The 21,641-nt window shown below is 44.7% G+C and overlaps 1 protein-coding gene across 3 annotated transcripts in view; it reads right to left on the bottom strand.

Annotated features, from left to right (window-relative positions):
* Nucleotides 1–21,641, bottom strand: part of LOC114599428 (receptor-type tyrosine-protein phosphatase V-like) — a 51,753-nt gene that overhangs the window by 10,574 nt on the left and 19,538 nt on the right. For 2 of the 3 annotated variants that reach the window (XM_028734665.2, XM_028734667.2), the window contains exons 9-26: nucleotides 19,841–20,110; nucleotides 18,859–19,128; nucleotides 17,897–18,166; nucleotides 17,215–17,487; nucleotides 15,749–16,021; nucleotides 14,644–14,916; nucleotides 13,052–13,324; nucleotides 11,471–11,752; nucleotides 11,062–11,199; nucleotides 10,754–10,964; nucleotides 10,091–10,158; nucleotides 9,623–9,749; nucleotides 8,670–8,717; nucleotides 7,713–7,806; nucleotides 6,153–6,243; nucleotides 5,005–5,081; nucleotides 1,802–1,936; nucleotides 86–208 (exon numbers count right to left, since the gene is read on the bottom strand). In XM_028734665.2, the coding sequence (XP_028590498.2) occupies nucleotides 86–208; nucleotides 1,802–1,936; nucleotides 5,005–5,081; nucleotides 6,153–6,243; nucleotides 7,713–7,806; nucleotides 8,670–8,717; nucleotides 9,623–9,749; nucleotides 10,091–10,158; nucleotides 10,754–10,964; nucleotides 11,062–11,199; nucleotides 11,471–11,752; nucleotides 13,052–13,324; nucleotides 14,644–14,916; nucleotides 15,749–16,021; nucleotides 17,215–17,487; nucleotides 17,897–18,166; nucleotides 18,859–19,128; nucleotides 19,841–20,110 (3,296 nt within the window). The remainder of the gene's footprint in view (nucleotides 1–85; nucleotides 209–1,801; nucleotides 1,937–5,004; nucleotides 5,082–6,152; nucleotides 6,244–7,712; nucleotides 7,807–8,669; nucleotides 8,718–9,622; nucleotides 9,750–10,090; nucleotides 10,159–10,753; nucleotides 10,965–11,061; nucleotides 11,200–11,470; nucleotides 11,753–13,051; nucleotides 13,325–14,643; nucleotides 14,917–15,748; nucleotides 16,022–17,214; nucleotides 17,488–17,896; nucleotides 18,167–18,858; nucleotides 19,129–19,840; nucleotides 20,111–21,641) is intronic. The other variant, XM_028734666.2, reaches the window with a different exon arrangement.

Here is a 21,641-nt window from a genome sequence, read left to right as displayed (position 1 = left end):
ACGCTGCGGTTTATATTATATTTGCATTTTTGATTGGGCAAGATTATTGGGAGGTGCAATGGGGTATTTCTGGTCTCCTACTCACATGCTGGAGCTTGAACTCCCGTGTAGTCCACTCATCTGCAAAATTCTGAGCGAGCAGGTGGATGCTGATCTGCCCAAAAGAGGTGGGAGAAGTGTCCGAGGGCCAGTAGTATTCACACAGCACCTAGCAAGGGAGATGGAACTGCAATTAACATTTTCAAAGGAAATGGGAGCCTTGTTTCCTTATGTATTGCCCCTGGCTATCCTTGTGCAACATGCTTGGTGGATTCTACAGTGCTGTGCACAACACATACTTCTATCTTCCCTGAAAACAAGCCGCTTCGAATGCAGGAAATGTCAAAACCACTTCCACCGTGTTTTGGAGTCTCTATTTGCACTCCTGTGTATAGTATGCTTGTTAAAAGTAACCACACAAGATGGGAGGAGTTCTCCCTTTTTTGGCCTCGGCATTTTTGTGTGAGTAAGCAGCACAGTAAAAATAAATAAAAAGAATGGAATTGAGTTACAAATCTTAGCTTGTTATTATGTCACTATTTAAATGAATGATTAAATTAGATTGTTTTAATACCAGTTGCAGATTGTTTTGTGCTGATCGGTCAGTTTTTATGGATATTTTATAGTTATATTTGGCGACTTGTAGTAGTGGTTTGATCATCGTTAGCTGTCCTGGGCTCTTGTTTTGGAGGCACAGCAGGATACAATAGCAGCAGTAGTAATAAAAATGCTTTCATTATTTTCTCTCTCCCATAGATCTTTACCGTGAAGCAAAACCAGCATCAGTCCCACATTTCCTGCACACTGCACTATGATTATGTGTCAACTTGTAGGAGTAATATACCGCAGTCGTTAACTTTCTCTTCAGCTGGCACGCAATAATAAATCATCCCTATACTTCTGGGAATTCCCATTGGCCAATAGGTTCTTCTAATTTTAATCACGTATCCTAGCCTTTAATTTGCTTTTTTCTTAACATTCATTATTTAAGAAAAGTTTATAAATTTTTGATCAGCTACCACCCGCAAAAAGATGTTAACTCAGGCAATTAGAAATGCTGGACTCTTAGCTTATATACACAAAATCTCAATTGTTATCGTGCTTTTCTGCTTCCAAGGGAAGGGGGTAGAAACGGCTGGGGATGATTCTGAGTGGGGAAATGTCTGGTGGGTAAAGGGTGAGGCACTGATCCTTCACTCAAGATCAAAGCCTCCCAAGTCTGCTTTACATTTTTTTTTGTTACACACATTTTCATATATCTACTTTTGGCCCTCAGAATTCCCTTCCACTAGATATAAAGCAACAGGCCTCTGACAATATGGATGGAAAGAAGTATTGGTCCCAAGTGGCCATCAAGACTCTCCCACTACTGAAAGCACTGATGCTACCACACTGTAAAACTCTTGTTCCCTGGACCATATACAGTAGGGCAGGGATGTGGAACCTCAGGCCAGGGGCTGAATGTGGCCCTCCATGTTTCTCTATCTGCCCCACCCCAGATCTTTCCCCAAGCAAGTCCCTTCTTCCATGGTTTGTGTGTTTCTACTTGGCTAGAATATGCATTTCTGCTTCTTGTTTGTTGGGGTGGAGGATAGGGAAGGGTGCAAGAGTAAGTTAGCATTGATTGTTCCACCTGCTTCTGTGTCTAGCCCCACCCACCTCTGCCATGTGGCCCCTGGAAGTTGGCCAAGAAGGGAAAGAGGCCTATATGGGTTGAAAAGGGGGACTCCACCCCTACAGTAGGGGCTTCCATCAGACCTACTCGTCCATTCTCCATGCCCACGGTCAGCATGACAATGGTGCAGATGTGCTGCTCCCAGACGAGCCGCCAGAAATCATCCAGGGTTTTTTTCAGGGGGCCCTGTGTGGCGATGAACTCCTGCGGGGAGTTGTAACCCTGAAAGAATGAATGAGCAGAATTAGCAATCACAGAATGCTTTTCTTGAATCAAGGAAAGCGTACAGTATTGATTTGGTTTAATTATTCTGTATTGTGGTTGTTTTTTGTTTTTTTAAAAAATAGAGCAAAGTTTAGTTTACACCTTGAAATAACTTTGGGGACAATCCAGCACATTTCAGTGCTGACCAAGTCCTACTGAAAGCAATAGGATGAGTTTTAAGCTTGACTTGTTTTGGATGCTTGTGGTTATGGTCTTGCAGATGTTTGCTATTTCCTCACAGCAGCCTTTGCCAACTTGGCCCTTCCGGATGTTTTGGACTACAACTCCCCTCAGCCCCAGCCAGCATGGTGGGGTATAAATAATAAACTTCTTGCTGTCATCCAAATCAGTTAACAGTGTTTCAGATCTGTTTGGAATGAATTTATGCTACACAGCAGCCTTCATCAACCTGGCTGGCTCCAAATGTTTTGGACAATACTGGTTGTGACGTTCATTTATATATTGCATGCTTATTTATGAACATAACCAAATAAACTTCTCATGTAACCAATTATTAACAAATGGAGGTACTGATGTTTAGCTGTATGGATTCAAACTGAGTACATTCTGAGTCATCCTTCTGCTGTAGCAAAGTTATAGAGGTTTAATTCTCCATCCTACAATAATATTGTTGCACATTCCTTATGGCACCTTTCCCCCATTATTTTTAAACAGCAAGTTTTAAACCCTTCTAATAATGGAGGAGAAACACAGTGAGCCGCACAATCCTATGTTCACCCTGGTCATACACCAGGACTACAGACAAGCTGGTGGAAAACTCCACTTGTGTCACTGGGAGTTACCATACCTTGCTGGTAACTCCATCTCTGCTGGTAGAGCCACATTTTCTAATATCCCTCAGTCAGTGGATCTGTAGGATAGCATCACACCTTAAAAGGCTCAAAATCCAAAATGCTTCTACATTCCATATGCTATGCACAACATTCAGCTCAGGACACAGGGAGTCAATAGAGATCAAAGATGGTCTTTTCAAGAAACCCTTTAAAAATCTTGGATTAATGTGCTCTGTGGGCTCTTCTAGAGTGAAGGAAAGACCCACTGGCTTCCTCAGGTGATCTCCCATTCTCCAAGCCACAGAATGCAGTAGGCACAGTCCCACATGCTTAAGGAATGCAAGTTCATAGAATGCTGCCTCACTGGGCTTGAAGAAACCGGAAGATCAGATAGCTCAACCTGAAACTCTAAGAAAGATTTCTCAATGCACTACCCCATGCCTACACCATTAACACACTCAAGCCACATCATGATGCATGTTACAATGTGCCACAGAGAGCTGAAGCGAAGGAGGTACCTTCTCAGCAGAAGTCACTACACTTGGGATGGGGAAACTGTGGCCCTGCAGATATTGTTGGGACTACAGCTTCCATAATCTCTGATCATTGGCTATGCTGGGTGATGGCTGATAGCAGATAGAATCCATCAACATTTGGAGAGTCTCTCCAGTGAAGTGAAGCCAGGAGAGCAAGAGGGATCCGTGCACACCGATTTCTCTTGCTCTCCTGGCTTCAGCGAAAGCAATGGGAAGCCTCCCTTCTCCATAGGTGGTGAACAATTTTTCAGTAAAAGAGGGGCTGCCAGGAATGAGCAGTTGCACAGATCCTTGTTTGGCAAAAGAGAGGCTGCCACCTTTGCCTTATCTGCTGCTGCTCACATTTTTACAAATACAAAAAGAGCCTTGCTGGATCAGACAGATCATCTCCTCCAGTGTTGTGTTTCCAGTAGTGGCCAGCCAGGCACACACTTTTTAGCCAATGCAGCTTGCAAAGGAGATGCTCTTGTGCTAAAGAGGCTTGTTTTCTAACTTTAGATGTTAACGTGCAAATGAAGCACAGTGTTCTTACACAAGCATGCAAACATGACTGCTGTGCTATTACGCACGCATACCATGTACACTCAAGGCAGACTTGGGTGTGCAAATACAAGTGCTGCATGCACACACATAAAGATGCGCTTTCTAGCCATTACCTGGATAAATCACCAGAGAGGCATAAGGGAAACATCCAAGCTCTTTAATATGCAGCTGTAAATAGCAGGAGAAAGAGGAAAGACAAGTGAAAGTTTTAGAGCAATGGGGCTGCTCAGGGAGTGCCCTCGCTCCATTCAGTCCAAACCCAAACATGTTCTGGGGGAAACAGCTCTGCAAGTCTGAAGAAGAAGCTAGCCGCACATGGTGGTGATTGTCTGGCCCCTGCAATGTCACTAGGACATATTACCCAGTTTCAATCACCAGAGCGGTTTTGAACTGGTAAGGTTTTATTAAGAAATTAAAAGAGGATGCATATAAATGTGTGAATGTTCATATGGTGATTTTAAAAATTGAAAAGGAGACAGCCCCCCTGAAGCTGCAGGTGCGTGAGAAGACTGATGGTGACATAATATAATTTGCTTTCATCCGTTTTTGTCAGTTTTTGAAGCCAGGCCCATCTTGCAGCTGAGAGACATCTGTGGCTTCTCTTCTGCTCTTATGCCTGCCTTTGCCTAGAGATGGACTAAAGTAAATTTGGACTGAGGAAAACATGGTGTCCATGCCTGAGTCCGCTTTTAGACCATGTTTACACTCATGTGGAAGTTATGATATTCTGACACCTTGCTCAGTTGACCCATCCTCCCCATCTTTCGTTTTCCTTTTATCCTTGTCTATTTTCGTATTAGCCTCCCACTTACTGAAAAGAAAAGAAAAACTGGATTTTCTATCATTCCACAGAAACCAAAGAGACTAACAATATAGTGACAGAATGTAATCATTAGAAAAGTCTATTTGCTCCACATGATATACCTGCTGTGTCCTAACTGAAGCTATAGTGATGCAAATTCAATAAATAAAATAAATCGATCAAATTTTGTTCCCAACTTTGCAGAGTATTCTAATGGTCAACCAGGCCTCCTGAGATTTAGGTTTCATTCCTGTGTGAAGTCATATGTGAAGATTTTGCTGCAAGTGCCCTAACACCCTGTGCCTTCCTATGAGATGCCAGTAAGGTTACAGAAGTATTCAAAGAACTCACTGGCACAAAGTTGGCATTGATGTAGTCAGAATGTGGTTCTTCATCCAGCAGGCTCAGCTTCACTCGGGAGTAATCATCTGCATAATTACATATAAAAATGTTACATTAAACACAAAGTTGCTAATACATATAAACCAATATAAATTCACTGCTCTCTCTGACGTGCATGTTTACCCACCGGACAATCCCCATACAGAGTTTCAGGAAATATTATGAGACAAGGGCAGCAAATTCCAATCATGGCTTCTCTTAGGATTTTGAGGTAAGTGCTCCTCTCCTCTGATCTCTCTGTTTGCAGAGGACTGTAATATTCCTTTACAGCACGCAAAGGAAGAAGGTACACAGAAGACAAAGGTGAAATCAGATTCTCCAGGTTGCAACTTGGCAGTCCTGTGGAAGAGATTAGCCAATTCTCTGCTTTTTGTGTGATGTGAAGGTTGGCAACATTAACCCCACTGTGTGGGAATCCCTTGCAGATGACCACAGTGCCTGGAGACAGGCAGTTAGATTGTGTATCCACAGCAGTGACCAGAGGAGGAATGATGGCTGGGATAAGCGCAGAGATGGTGCATCTGCAGCAGCACAACTGGATGCCTTCATCTGCCCCAGCTGCAACAAAACATGTCTCTCCCGCATCGGTCTCTACAGCCACAGCAGGTGTTACAACCATCCAGCAGCTTGACCACACTCCTCCTGAGACAGATGGATGCTGACCATTAAGCGGTACAGAAATTAATCAATCAATCAGTGCGCACACTTTACATGTACAGATCACACACACATTCACTCCACCACACATTCACCAGGCATACAGCTCACACATGGTCACACTCACACACATGCAGACGCATGCATGCACACCATAGTGGGATTTACCATGGAGGAGACTTGTTCAGGGGGTGGGGTAAAGCAGGGGAAAGGGCAAAAGGATGAGGAAGGGGAGGAGGGGATAAAAGTTGCATGAAGGTGTAGCCAACCGTCTTTCAGCTCTGTTACAATTCATGGGACAGGAAATGGCTAAAACTGCAACATCCAATAGATTTGTAAAATGCATGAAGCCAACCAGAGAAGGGAGTTTGCCAAGATAACCCAACTAGGAAGGGGGGGGGGGGAGGAATTAGCTATACAGAATTCTGTCCACAACTTACATGGTAGAACATGAGGATATCGATTCTTGGAGATGTTAGCAGGCAGTTCAGCTTCCGTTTTTGGCTGCTCTTTCCCTACTTCCTTCAGCTCCTGTGGGACAGAAGGAGAAAGCTCTTCTCAGCAAGATCCCCTATGTCAGTTTGAGTCAGGTGCCAATCTCATAGAGAAGGGGATTTATTATTTGTTTAGAATATTTATCTCCCGGCTTTATGGCCTGAGAGGCTCCCAAAGCAGCTTACAAATGATTATCGCAATTAAAACAAGCCACATTCAAGTCTGGTATCAAGGTCAAAGAAAGCCAATTTATTTGGCTTTCCCACCTGCCAAATAAATTTAGAAATATCGTTTTTCCATTCTTTGAAGCAGTCTGAATTGTTTACAATTGGGATTTATTGGAATAAAAACAGCATCCTGGGCAATAAATTCATTTTAGTGGCTGAAATTCTACCTAGTAGGGAGAGATTCATTCTCTCCTAAATCTCCAACTCTTTCTTAACCTCTTCCACAATTTAATATTTTTTTTTCAAATAAATTGCAATTTCTTGCTGTCAGCCAGATTCCCAAATATCTTACTTTTTTTTTTTTTACATATTTTCAAACCAGACATTTTTTCTAACATTTTTTTTACTGATCATCCATGTTTTTAACCAACATTTTGGTTTTATCTGAATTTATTTTAAAACCTTGGCCTCTTCTGGTTTGACCATTGTTTAAACTGATATTTGAAGCTACAGAAGTACCTTGGATCCCAAACGCTGCAAACCTGGAGTAAGTGTTCCAGTTTGCGAATGTTCTTTGGAACATCTGACAGGGCTTCCGTGGCTTCCAATTGGCTGCAGGAGCTTCCTGCCACCAATCAGAAGCTGTGTCTTGGTTTTCAAACATTTTGGAAGTCGAACGGACTTCCAGAACGGATTCCATTCGACTTCCAAGGTACCACTGTATAGTGGTGGTTGGGGGCGCCATGAACATAGCCTCTCTTCTGCCTGAATTTATAGCAGTCAGCATATGCTGGCAGAGAAATATTCCTCCTTCTAGGTTAACTAGCACCTACTGACACCAAGTAACAAGAAGAAGAAGAAGAAGCGTTTGGATTTGATATCCCGCCTTTCCCTCCCTTTTTAAAGGAGTCTCAAAGCGGCTAACATTCTCCTTTCCCTTCCTCCCCCACAACAAACACTCTGTGAGGTGAGTGGGGCTGAGAGACTTCAGAGAAGTGTGACTGGCCCAAGGTCACCCAGCAGCTGCATGTGGAGGAGCGGAGGAGCGAACCCAGTTCCCCAGATTACGAGACTACCGCTCTTAACCACTACACCACACTGGCTTCTCAAGAAGAGGAGACTGCACGCTACTCAGTATTATGTTGATTTGGGAGGAGAGGAGAAACATTTCATGTTCACCTGCCTTGGTTTCAATGGATATTTCATAGGTAGTGAAATTTAGCTCTAATAAAAGTACGAAACTGGCAAAATTCTGCAGCCTGCATTCAATGGTGATGTTGTCTGACCGTGGCCTCACAGTCAGCCTGGATTAAATTTGAAGAAGAGGGGAGCACTTACCTCAAAGTCCTGAGAGAAGCCATGATTGGAATTTGCTGCCCTTGTCTCATAATATTGCCTGAAGCTCTGTATGGGGATTGGCCGGTGGGTATTTCTGCAAGAAATAAAGATGCACATAAGAGAGAGGAGTGCTGTGCAGGAATCCTCCTTTAGGCAGAATGAAGATACCGAGAGAGTGGTTCAATGTACATACACAACAAGTTAGGTAAAATTCAGGTTCCTTTCCGATAAGTCTCAAATTACAAACACGAAACATTCTTTTGTAATAGAAGTTATATCAGCAGGTGTATGGCAAACTGTTATAGTAGCCAAAGGAGGCTATCAGCCCATTGTTTGAAATGAGAACTCACCATAACTTCAGTTTCAAGGTATGGCATGAATCTAAGCTTGGGGGAGAAATGCTTATCTACCTAATACACATTCTGAAATAATATATGAACTGAAACAGAGCCATCCTTTGGGGAAAGTCATCTTTCTCTGAATTCTGCAATGCAGTTCTCCAGACAAGTAACATGTCCAGCCAAGTAACATGCAGGAATTCTAACACAAAATGCACATTCCAGGGGAAATTGTGCATATAGATTCATATATTACTGAAAATAGCATACCCAAATGCATTACGGTATATTACTTTAAAAAAGCTTTTGCAGAAGATTCACCCATCCCTACAGGAATCCCCTTGGAGGACAAGAGGTGGGAAGGAAGTTGTTTATTTAAATGTTGTGCCTCATTTTCTGGGACTAACATAGAAGTAAAACCAACTCAGCCTAGAGCAAGCTGAAATCCCATGTGATGAGCCCTTAGAGGGAGAGCTGGTGCCACAACACCTCCTTGCCAGGATAGACTGGAATGGCCAGACCCCCAATCACTCCTGCCCCAAAGCCTGGCTTGTTGCCTATGCTGTGGCAGAAGATGACACTAAGTGAGCAGGAGAGACACGAGAGTAGCTTCACTCACCTTGGGCTGTATGTGGCCATTTCTTGGGGGATGTTACCCTTTTTCATTCTGAAAGCAAGGCACATACATGTAGGTAGTTAATTCCTAGTGGGGAGACAAGCATCTTCTGTACTGCTGACTCTCCCACCTAAGGGGAGAACTATATGTGTTCCCAAACTTATATATGTTGAGGAAACACAAGTGTGCTTGGGGTACAGGGGGCATTTTCAATGTCACATGATGTTGATTATTCTGTCACTGCCAGATGGAATGATCCCCACCCCTTTCCTTGCCTCGTGTGCTGCCCTGTGGGTTCCCCTGCCCCCCCCCATCAATAGGGGGGTGCCAGAGATGGTGGAAGTCCTTGCGTGTGTTTCTTCTAGTGGGAATTGTTAGCAGAAACCTGCCCACAGTTTCTCACCTGTTGGATATTATGAATGTGTGTATTTTAGAAACATTCAGAGAGTCTATCTAGGGCCATCTTGTGCTCAAAAAGAAAGCAAATTTCAGTGGGAGGGAATATGGGAGGGAGAGGTAAGACAAATCCAGCTATATCCCATCATGCTCATTGATGTAGATGGGAAATGGTGGCATGGTAGCAAAAACAAAAGCCATAAAAGGAATTTGTGACTTGGAAGGATTAGTCATGCAGGCTTCCTCAACCTCGGCCCTCCAGATGTTTTTGGCCTATACAACCCCCATGATCCCTAGCTAGCAGGACCAGTGGTTAGGGATGATGGGAATTGTAGTCTCAAAACATTTGGAGGGCTGAGGTTGAGGAAGCCTGGATTAGTGAATTCCACATGCAACAAAAAACAGGAAAGTGATGGCCAAAAAATGCCAAGAAGGCACTTTTCTGGAAGCACCCTAGATTTACTCAAGGTTTGCCAGCTAATTTCCAGGCAAGCTCCAAATAATAAAATCCTGCATTGTATCATTCCTTCCAAAGCAGCAACCCCTGCAATTGTCCTCACCTCCTTGCTCTCAGATGTTTCCAGTAGACCCATCCAGCAATTGCTGTGACTGTCACGAGGAATCCCATAATGATCCCAGCCACAACTGGGGCAGATAAAGCAGCAGAGGCTGCTGAGGTGTCTGCCGCTGAACACAAAGACAGTGAAAGGTACAGTTTATATGAGACTCCTTCCTTTCTACCCAGAGATTTAGGCAGCCATGAGAATATCCCTTACATCGAGATCTATCACACATATGGCACTCACCAGGGATTCCTGCCACCCACCACTTCAGGAAGCATCAAGATTAACATATTAATACGATTGTGAAGGAGGCTGCACTCCTGTACACTTCTGAATAGACATGTGTAGGATTGTACTGTTCATCATTTTGAAAGATACACAGAAGGTGCCAAAAAGGTGAAATTGGCTAAGAGACTAGAGGCTTAATTAATCCAGAATGCAACCAGATGAAGAGACTTGTTTCACCTGAGAATGCTGTGAATGACACTTTAGGAGCCTGTTGACTATATCTGGTGAAGGCAGCAATGCTGAACCTATAACAGAACAAAATGGAGAATTCTATTCATTTATTCATTACATTTATACCTCACCTTCCCTCCAAATAGTTCAGCAGTGTAAATGGTTCTCTTCCTGCCCCTTATTTTTCCAATGACTCCACAAGGTGCATTACGCTGAGACATAAAGGATGACTCAAGGCTGCATCAGCCTCTATTCTATTCTATTCATTTTCCTGAGTGGTAAATTTTATTCCTATAGCACTTTCAGAGCTGAGATGAAACAACTATGCAATGATTCATAAGACTTAAGAATGAGCTTAGTTTGTTCCAAGTTAAGCTTGCCTAATTTCACACCTCCATGTGCAGAAACAGTCTACCAGCCTTCTGCAACTGGATGTCCTCCAGATGTTATTGGACCACAGCTCCCATCCACCCCAGCCAGCATGGCCAATGGTCAAGAGTAAGGAGAAGGCTGCAGTATATTTTTGATTAGCAGATCCTTGTGGATCTGGTCATGGAACATTTCCGTCATGCCTGCTTGTGAGCTTCCCAAGTGAACCAAGGAACACGGCTTTGTGCTGGAACAGATAGGCCTTTAGTGTTCCATTTAGGCACTTTCTTATGCTCTTACCTGTACTGTGAATCTTTTTTCAGCCTTCCATTGCAGGTCTTTCGAGAGCGACTGCATTCGTCTGCACCCACTGTCACTGGCCAGGCCTTGGGACTGGTGCTGTCATTGAAACGAAATGGGTTTGGCACCAACAGAGCCAAGTAAGAGTCTTCCTGCCCATAATAGTGGTCATACCATGTGCGGGAGACGATGTCTTGGGTGGGCCTCAACACTGGAGATACAGAGAGAAAAGCATTGCAACGTTATGATCATGGGGGGCATCATGAATCCCCTCACAAGGATGGCCCATGGTGGTTGCAGATACTTACAAGACTCATTAGTGGTGGCAACAACTCCATAATACTCTATGAGGCCATTTTCCTCGCTGAACATATCAGGGGAGATGATGACTCTAGAACTGGCGTCAAACTGGGGGGTGTCCATTCGCACAGGAGGTGGGAGAACTGCTTCGGAAAGCCAGAAAGGAAGAGGTATTAGGGTGTCACCAGCAGGTGTACATATAAATAAAAAGTTTAAATAACATATTTCAAATGCTCAGTGTTTCACATCTCTTAACTGCTCCCCTATCCTGTCTGTGCAACCTCACCTAGTTGCCCTACCGCACCCAGGATCTACCAGCTGCCACTGCCTGTGACCTTCTGTATCCAAAGCCATTGCTCAACCACTAAGTTATGGCACTTTCAACCTGTGGCAATGGAGAGCCTGGAAGACACGTACCTTCCACAGATGTATTGCAGAGCAGTGTCACGGCTGGGCCCGAGATGCCATTCCTGCCCACAGCACTAACGCTGATTTGATAGGACGTATTTGAGGACAGTTCTGTCAGTGTGACGTCAGCCCTGGAAACAGCCAAAGGAAGCACAGGCTGCTGCTGGCTTCCTTGGGGAAACTTCTTTGTTGTCAGCTTATAAGACTCGATATCACCCTCAGGGATGGTCCAGTTCAGAAATATACTTGTGCTATCAGGGAGACATTGTGGGTCCTTCACTTGTGTGGGCTCTGGAGAGACACAACACAAAAACTTGAGCAGGCACAGCTTGACTGTCTCTGTGATGAGCAAACATCCAGCATAGCATGGGGTGGGCTGTAGTGGCCCTGGGTGTGTTTTTCTGGGGGGCACTGCCCTCAGCACATCAAGACACACTGATGCATTGTAGGGTGGCTAATGGTTGCAACAGATTCTCCTATACCAGCTTGGGATGTGGTCCTTGAGTTACAGAAGGGAGTAGTTCTTCTTCATCCCACAGTTGTTGCTGTGGTGATCAGGCCTAGCACAGAAGGTCAGGCCTAGTTGGGAAGGACGGAATCCTATATCCTGAACAGTTTGTCTCAGATAAGCAAGATGTTCATAAATTCTATGGGGCAGTATAATTTATAGGTTTGTTGCATGGAGACATATATATTTGGGGTTTTTGTAAGTGTTTCTCGTTCTCCTTTAACATCTCCTTCTTTTGGTCCCAACTGTTCTGGGGAATAGAAGCAAATTGCTTCTGTGTCTTCACTGGGGAGTACATAGGTGAGAGTTCCTCAGGACACTAACAACAGGAAACATACATTGCTGCTGATATTGAAAGAAGAGGAATGATTGAATATTGGGGCTTTTATAAATGAAAAATCAGTGGTGCTGTTGTTTTGTTACCATCATATTTCTCAGCCCATTCTGTATGATATTAAAACATCTGTCAAATTGTTATAGAGCTGGTGTGAGGCATGCACATGCTCTGTCTTCCCCCACTGCTATATAGGGGACGGGTGTAGAGCAAAATTTAACAAATGACCAAGAGCAACAGACTTTGAAGGCTAAAGGCAGTAGGACACTACCAGACCCATAAAACAAGTGGGGAAATTTACCTAACTGATAAGAAAAGTGAAGTTAACTCCATGAAAAGAGGAACAAAATCGTTAAGATTTCTGTAACTAAAAAGGGACAGACAAGCACAAAGCTTGATGCATGAGAGTGCCCTATGATGAAAAGAGTTCTGGATTTTCTCCTGGAGGAATGAAAGATTCACCAGAACCCATCAGGGAATGATAGAGCCAAGGGTATGTTGAAGAAAGCGTTTATACTAAAGGGAAAGCAGTGAGCAATCTCACCAATGGATAATATAAATGTGTTTGGTTGCATTGCCTCTGAGGCTGCTTCCATACCAGTCCTCTGAGACTTTATCCAGAGAAAATTAGAAGGTGGCACATGTACACAGTCTTCAAGACTTTGCCACTGCCAATGCAATAAAAAGAAAATAAAAGTCCTGCAAGTTCTTGCCACATTCTCTTGCCCTAGGACAAGTGCATACCTACCTATTGGCATCACCGCAGTCTCAGAGCTGCTCATATATGGTCCAGCGATGCAGTTGAGGGATATGGAGTAATTTCTCCCTGGGACCAGTCTCTGGAAAACATGTTGGACCTGCCACTGGGTCAAGGCATGGTGCTGTAGCATGGTGCTGTTGCCTGGATGCCACAGCTGCAGCTGGCAGCGCTCTGGCTTGCTGAGGGGCTTTGTCCAGAACACAGACAGTGCTGGGTTTCCCTTCTCTGCCTTTATGGAGAGTTTCCGAGGAACCCAAGGATCTGTGGTGTAAAAACAATGCAAGAGAGGGTGAGTTAGACACTAAAACTACAGAGCCATCTGCTTTGGGATTGGGGAGAACAAACAGGGAGAGAGTTGGTCTAGAGGAGCCACCATTGACATTCAGTAGTCAGAGCAGTGGTGCTTGTGGTATCGTCTTGGACTGGAAGAGGCTCTCTGCTGAGATTAGCACCTCTACTGAGATGTTAGGAATTGAATACAGAGCCTTGTGAATGCAAAATGGAAGGGCAATAGTGCAGTGATAGATGATTTGCTTTGAATGCAGACATTCCCAGGTTCAATGCTTGCCATTCCTAGGTAAGGCTGAGAAAGATTCTCTTGTCATACACTGGCTCTGATTCCCAACTCTCCCCATCTAGCAAAATGGGTATCAGAACACTGGCTAACTTTACAGGCCTGGTGTAACCCATGCTCCCTAAACCACAGCCCCACCCTCTGCAGGATGGATAAAATAATGAAGGATTTTATCTGCATTAGCATTAGCAGAGTTATTTTTTTAAATGTTTACAGACACAGAAAACCCATATTTTATTGTATGGAGTAAGGCCTGAATCAGAAAAATAATGAACTCTTATTTTATTTTGAGTTAGACACATTACTCCCCAGTCAAAACTAAACTAAAATTCCTGATACCTGGATTGTTTTCTATGGGGCAGCAATCAGCATAAAAGGCTTAAATGCAAACCCAGAGGCTAGACAATGGGTGTTTTCATTTCCCCCTTCAAATGTGGGGTTTCTTTTTTTCTTGGCTGTTTTGGACTGTTTCCAAGGATGGGAAAACCCCACATTTAAAGGTGGAAAGATCCATGCTGGGATGGGGAGGTCATCATATGGACACCCCTATATTAATGGGGGGACGCAGGTGGCGCTGTGGGTTAAAGCCTCAGCACCTAGGACTTGCCGATCGAAAGGTCGGCGGTTCGAATCCCTGCGGCGGGGTGCGCTCCTGTCGTTCGGTCCCAGCGCCTGCCAACCTAGCAGTTCGAAAGCACTCCCGGGTGCAAGTAGATAAATAGGGACCGCTTACTAGCGGGAAGGTAAACGGTGTTCCGTGTGCTGCGCTGGCTCACCAGATGCAGCTTTGTCACGCTGGCCACGTGACCCGGAAGTGTCTGCGGACAGCACTGGCTCCCGGCCTATAGAGTGAGATGAGCGCACAACCCTAGAGTCTGGCAAGACTGGCCCGTACGGGCAGGGGTACCTTTACCTTTACCTTTATATTAATGGGGAGTCAACTTGGTTCAAATCCACATTTTGCTCTAGTGTGAACAAACTCGCAGAAGTGCGTTAGGATACTCACATGTCCAGTCACTGACATTCTCTGCTGCTATCTGGTAAGGCCCTGCCACAGCAGCAACTTCTAGCAAATATTTACTTCCTGGATTCAGGCCAACGAAGGTGAAATTAGTAGCATCCTTCATGACAGATGTCTTGGATGCCACAGTGCCTGATCCAGCGTAATAGAGTGTTAGTACATAGCCATCTTGGTTTCCTGCGCTGTGTCCCCAGGAAGCACTCAGCTTGTCAGTCTGCCCTTTGTTTGACAGATGCACCGTGTGAGGAGGCAGAGGACCTAAGAAGAAGGCAATACCAGAAGAGAAAAGAACCCTGGATCAGCCATGAAAACGTCCCCCTCCACTTCTTCTCGGTTGGGTATTAATTGGTTTGCTGTATTAAAAGTCAGCAGATCCCTAAGTCACATCTGGGAGACTTCGTGTAGGATTATAGGAAGAAGAAAAGCAAAAAACATCCTTCCCCAGCCTAGTCCCTCCAGTGTTTTTGATTACAACTCCATCGGCCATGCTGGCTGAGGCTGCAACATCTGGAGGGAATCAGGTTGAGGAAGGTTGAGGTGAGCACCCACAGGCTCCCTTCAGAGTGGTGAAGAGAGACTCATCCAAACTAACTCCTTGAAGTGGGCCCTGGCAAACTTTGCTAACCCTTGGACTCTGGTGGCCTCTTTGACTCCATTGTGTCCTGGCTCAAGGCTGCCAGTGCTGAACTCTTGGGCATGCTATTGAAGTGTGCAGGCTGTGAAGGGCAAAATTAGTGCAGGAACTGATCTGATGCTGGCCTGCACCGGGAAGGTGGGGCTGTTTTAAATGAAATTGCAGATTAGAGTTGTTCAAGTGAATAAAATGGGTGGACCCAGCTAATCCCATTTCTGGTTTCCTATGTCTTCATCCTGAGGTGCAGAGGCAATGATAGGATTATTTCCTGGGCGATAAGAGCAGCCAGACAGCCTCATCGTTTTGTCTCATAAATGTCACAGTGCTGCTTTCTTTCACAGCAGGCTGCAACACTCTGCTTGGAATGAATTGAAAGGTTGTTTTGCTGACTGTTTCCCTCCCACAGAGAAATTGACATTCAGATTAAAATGGCAGATGTTAGCCTGAGCTACTCACTTGTCCAGTCACTGACATTCCCTGCTGAAGTCCTATAGGGTCCTGCCTTTGAGATGATCTCAAAGAAGTATTTGGCTCCTGGTGTCAGACCTGAGAAGGTGAAATTGGTGCCATCTGTCCCCAGAGATGTTTGTGCTGCTGTGGTACCAGATCCTGAGCGATATAAGTTCAACTCGTAGCCATCCAATCTACCAGAGGCTGGTGTCCAAGCCACACTCAGCCGGTGTGGGTGCCTTTCATTCCTGATTTGCACAGAGGTAGCAGGCAGAGGAGCTGTGAAATAGTAAGAACTTGCATGAGAAAATAAAGGGCACTGACTGAAGGAATAGGCTGCTTATTGTAGCTGCAATATATGGAACTATCATAATTATCCAATGGGATCTATATGGCATAGCATGCAGACAGGACTAAACTATCAATAATAGCTCAGGCTGGAAGAGAGAATTCAAGATTGGTCCAAGTCCAACTCAACCTTTCACAAGGCATTTTTTAAACCAACTTAAGGGCCAAAAAACTTGGAAGCACCTGGTTCAGTCCACCTTTCTATATAACATAGATCAGAGAGTCTTATGTCTCATCCCTGCCGCCATTTTGGATCTTCTGGAGAAATCTCTGTGCATGCAATTGGTCACATGCTGGGAAGATGTCTGCATAAAGGATAGGTGTTATATATTGTGTGTGTGATTGTGGCCTGTGTGAGTCAGTGACTGCCTGCATATCTGCCCCCATGTGAGCCACACATCTAGAGAAGAACAAGCCTTTCCACTTCCCCAAACCTCTCACATTTCCTTCCCTCTAATGAGGCAAGATGGTCCAGGCTAGTAATACCTCAACATGAGGGAAAATCCTTCTATTTTATCATGTGGAATCCAGTAAGGGAGTAGGAAAGCGGGTAATTAAACAGAGTGAATAATAGGGTCCGGGATGAGCCAAGATGAGCCGGGATGTGCAAATGGTCTTTCAAAATTATCCATCTTATAAGTGCACAGAAATTTTGGGGTGTAGTCCACCAAATTCCTCCAAGTAGAAATTCTCCAACACTTTCTCAGATGTGAGGCTCACAATTTGCAGAGGGAGTAGCATAGCCTCTTTTTCTTCAGAGGTTTTTGTTTCTTTTTGCTGCTGCCGCTACTGCAAATATCAATAGCAGTAACTGTGCTGGAAGCCTTGTCCGTATCCAATCCATATATATTGGTGAAGAATATCTGAATAAAAATTTGCAAAAAGTGGTCTTTTTCTGGGGAGGCAAGAGCAAGAAAAATCTCAGAAATTTTCTCAGGAAAAGAAAAGTCTTCTGAGAAATTTCAGTTCAGCTCTAGACCCAGGAGATGAGAGATGAAATGGGCCACTGAAGAAGAGGAAAGAGGTTGTAGGCCTACATTGTAGGCATTACAAGGAAGCTGCATGTCAGATGGTAACAGGTACATTCCTCAACCTTGGGATGGGACTTAGCCTGTCAGACTCACATGTCCACTCAACAGCAATGGTCGAAGGGGCCTCAGCTTGGCCTTTCACTGTGATGACCTGCACAGCAAACTGGCTTCCTGATGGCAAACCCGTCCAAAGGAAGTCCTGGGTGCTTGGCTGCACAACCCGAACTCTTTCCATGCCTGGAGGCACTAGGCTATACAGGACCATCCGGTAGTGGTCTTTTCCTCCTGGAGGCTCTCCCCAGGCTGTGTATAGCACCGAAGAGTTGCCAACGTTACTCAGGGTCAGGTTCACAGGAGCAGCAGGGGCTTCCAGGGAAAAAGAAGAAGAGGGTACATTCAGACACAAAGGGCCTTTGATTCCCATGGCACAGCAACACCCCACACAACTCACAGGGATACAGCTGGAGCAGTAGTCAACTTCTGCTAATCACAAGCCCAGTGCTAAAGAGAAGATCAGTCTATGCAACGGCTACACGAAAGCAGAGTATGAAGATATTTGACAGTTAGTGCAGATCTAGTGTCTGACTCGTGCTGCAGGGAAGAGATGCACCACCATCCAAACCTGCTCAAGTCTTTTGCATCGGAATTCGTTCAGATGTAACTCCATAACACTGTTCACTATCATCAGCTGCATGGGCTCAATTATTTCTCACAGATCTTCCTCCATCCGAGATGTAACACCCTCTCTTCCAACTGGATTGACCACCCGACTCACCTGTGCAGGCTGTGCTGTTCCGAGACGTGGAGCTGTACGGTCCAGCCAGTGCCCACACTGCAACGAGGTAGCATATGCCTGGGGTTAGCCCTTCTATGGTGAGGTTAGTGCTGGCTTTCTCGACAGCCATGTGGCTTCTGATAGCTGTGGAGTCCTCTTCAGACACAGAGACCATGTAGCTATCTCTCTGTCCAGCTGGGGCCTTCCACTGCACTGTCAACACTGAGGAGCCGTGGCTGGTCACCGTCACGGCAAGTGGCATCAAGGGCACTAGAAGGAGAACCACAAAGGGTTTCAGGAAAGAACTGTTGACAGAGAACACAGCCATGCCTGAGGGGACAGCCATCTTGCTGATTTCTATGTTGTGTAACCCCTGGCAACTTTTCTAAAGTTTCTAAGTCCTTTGAGATATGACACACAAGCCATACAACAAATACAGGAGTGAAACAGCAACAAGTAATTTCTGAACAACCCCACAGGCAAGGCAAGAACCTGAGTCCTCAGCGAGTACCAGAGTAAAATGCCAGAGTAAAAAGTAATCATGAAATAGGAACAAGTGTCTTAGCTGGAGCCAATGCCCATTTGCTCCTCCCATTGCAATTTGCCTTCGTCAGTGGCCATTCCACCAGGTCATTAAGTTATACTAAGGAAAAGTTGGGGGTTGTATCTAATACGTCAGAGCCATCAAAATCAATATTGGCTAACTTAAGTCCATTGATTTAAGCTGGCTTATTCTGAATATGACTGTTTTAGATGGATACAACACTTTGCTTCCCTCCCCTCCCCATGTTCCCTTATGCATTATGATATTTCAGATTGCAAGTCAATATTTTAGACTGTAAACCACAGTAAGCATAAAGTCTGTGTGTGAATGTCAACAAACGCATTAGGCTTAGTGTTGAGTGCAAACTTAACTAGAATGTTTGGCCTGGGAGAAAAGACAGAAGGGGGCAACATTGTACCTGTGTAGCCAATGGCTGTTTGTGAGGAAATGTGGTGTGGTCCAGCTCTGGAGACAATCTCAACCCGGTACTGAGTCCCTGGCACCAGGCTATCGAGGGTCACCTGGGTAGTTCCATGTGGCACTGAAACATTCCGGATAATGGAGAGAGATTCACCCGCGTAGAGCTGCACCCAGTACTCTCGTCCTCTTCCTGATTCCATCCAGCTCACAGTCAGCTGCTGGGGGCTCTGGCTGCTTTTCACACTGACATTAGCCAGAGACAGAGGATCTATGGTTGCAACAAAAATGGTGTGTAGGAGGGACATCATTGTGGGATAAGGAAGCAGGCACATACTTGCTTTCACAGAGGCATTTTGTGTTAGCTTTAATGTGACATGTATCACTGTGGCATCTTGGGTTGCATCACACCAAAACTAGAGGCTTTTGCCACCTGCTTGCTAAATTCCTAGATTTACACATTCTGTGGTTTAACCAGCAGTGCGTTATTAACACTCAAATAATTTTGTTCCAATGCTACGTTACCTATTCCATACCCTCCAACATTTCTCCAATGGAAATAGGGATGTCCCATTCCAAAATGATAATTTTACCATTTATACCCCACACATCTTAGTTGGTTGCCCCAGCACTCTGGGCAGCTTCCAACATATATAAAAAAACATTAAATGCTTTTTCAAAAAAACTTCCCTATACAGGTTTGCCTTCAGACAGCTTGGGGGTTGGATAACTCCATACTGTCCAATATTTCTTCAATGAAAATAGGGACATCCTAAGGGAAAGTGGGATATTCTGGGATCAAGTCAGAAACTGAGGCACCTTCTCTAAATCAGGGACGTCCCTGGAAAATAGGGACACTTGGAGCGTCTGCTATTCTTGGGGTTAACAAGAGGCTGAGATGTTAGATTGCACAAATGGCGGAAGCTTAAGAGAGTGTCACTATTGAGGCCTCACACGGTTCAGAAATTCTTTTGCATACTCACATGTCCATGCAGAGACCACCTGTGCTGAAGCCCGGTATAGTCCTGCCAGTGCTATAACCTCCAAGAAGTATTGGCTGCCAGGAAGAAGGCCCTCAAAAGTGAAATTCCGCATGCCTGGCCCAATTGAGATGTTCCTCTGCAGAGGATGCTCCTGGCTGTAGATTCGCAAAAAGAGCTGGTCTCTGTCACCTGGAGGCAGGTCCCAAGTGGCAACAAGACTGGGGGACCATCTGCTACTGGCCAGTGTCACCCTTGAAGGAGGCAAAGGGTCTGAAAAGAATAAGATTTCTCAGTGGCTGGTCGGCACCATACAGCAATGCCAGGCCAAGACATTTTGCTTTCTGATGCAAAGGACAAGACCGCATCCCCTTCCCTAATTCTCCTACAGAATCCCATTGGACTGGCAGACTCTTATTTCAGCACTGGGGACAGGACACTATCTTACATCACATCCACACTAGATTAGGGTGCCCAGGGGCACTGGCAAGGGGCCTAATGCCATTCCCCCTGCCCTCTTAAAAGACACAGCCTGAGATGACTCATTAGCCATTAGATCTAATTACATTCAGGGAGGAAATGGGGAGGAAAGAGAGGTGAGATACAGAAGCCAATGCAGATGTTCTCCACAAGGGCAGGTGTTCTTGGGTGTTGGGAAATGGTTGCTATTTGTTATTTATTTAACATGTGCATGAGACATAAAAACCTGGGGTGCAGTTGTGGGACCAAAATACCAGCAAGCTTTAATTTCTCCTGAAAAACTCATATCAGCATTTGTAAGGAGATTGCTACCCTCGAAGTCCAGTTTCAGACACTCTGCTCTGCCCAAGCACCCTGGCTTCAATCCACAAAATGGTCCCAATTGGTTATGTTACAGGCAACTTCCCTTTGAGGCTAGATGCTTGTGAATTTACCTTTTCATATACACAGGTTTATAAAATTTATCCCCTGGGGGGAAATGGGATGTGCAGCCTAAAGGCACTTCATACTCATGGCTGTCAGATATATGCAGATAGGAAAAGTCCATATGATTCATACAGGGAGGGTGGGGGTGCTGGGCTCCAAGAGACAGTAATACTTCTTGTATGGTCCAAACAACATTTATGTTTTGCTCAGGTGTGAGGAGGAAACCTGGGCAATGGGTGGAAGGGGATACACATGCAAATTCTCCTAATTTGGAGAAGAAAACCCCCCCTAACAAACCAAATGAAGCCTTGCTCCATTTCTTTCTTTCTTTTTTAACATTTACCAGTTATGCATAGTTTTGGTTTTGGAACTTGGGTTTGTGTTTTTATTATTGTTGCTTTGGGCGGCAAAAGTATAAAATAATTTACTTTACCGGTTTGTTTCTTGCCTTAAATTCATCAACAAGAATTAAGATTTTAAAAGAAAAGTTTGAAAATGTTTTGAAATTGAAAGGTCAAAGGTCTGAATTCAAAAGTCTGAAACGCTGGTGAAAATTTCACACACCGCAATTCTGAATCAGGATAAACTCCTCTGTCAGCAAAGGCCAAACTAGGCCTAACAACAACAACAACAACAACAACAACAACAACAACAACAACAACAACAACAAATAAATAAATAAATTTTATTTATATCCTGCCCTCCCCAGCTGAAGCCGGGCTCAGAGTGGCTAACAACAGGAAAATGATAAAACATTCTAAAATCATTTCATTATAAAATTAATTCCAATCAGATTAATGGCAACCATTGGGCTAGAGTTCTGTGAGGGTTGCCAAAGGAGGGAATCAGGCTGTGCCCTGGCCTCTTCCCTGTCTTCCTGCCTCTACTATTCCTTCAG

This window comes from Podarcis muralis, chromosome 5 (genome assembly GCF_964188315.1).
Source record: "Podarcis muralis chromosome 5, rPodMur119.hap1.1, whole genome shotgun sequence".
In the NCBI taxonomy this organism is placed as follows: domain Eukaryota; kingdom Metazoa; phylum Chordata; class Lepidosauria; order Squamata; family Lacertidae; genus Podarcis; species Podarcis muralis.
This window is presented reverse-complemented; position numbering and strand designations above follow the sequence as displayed.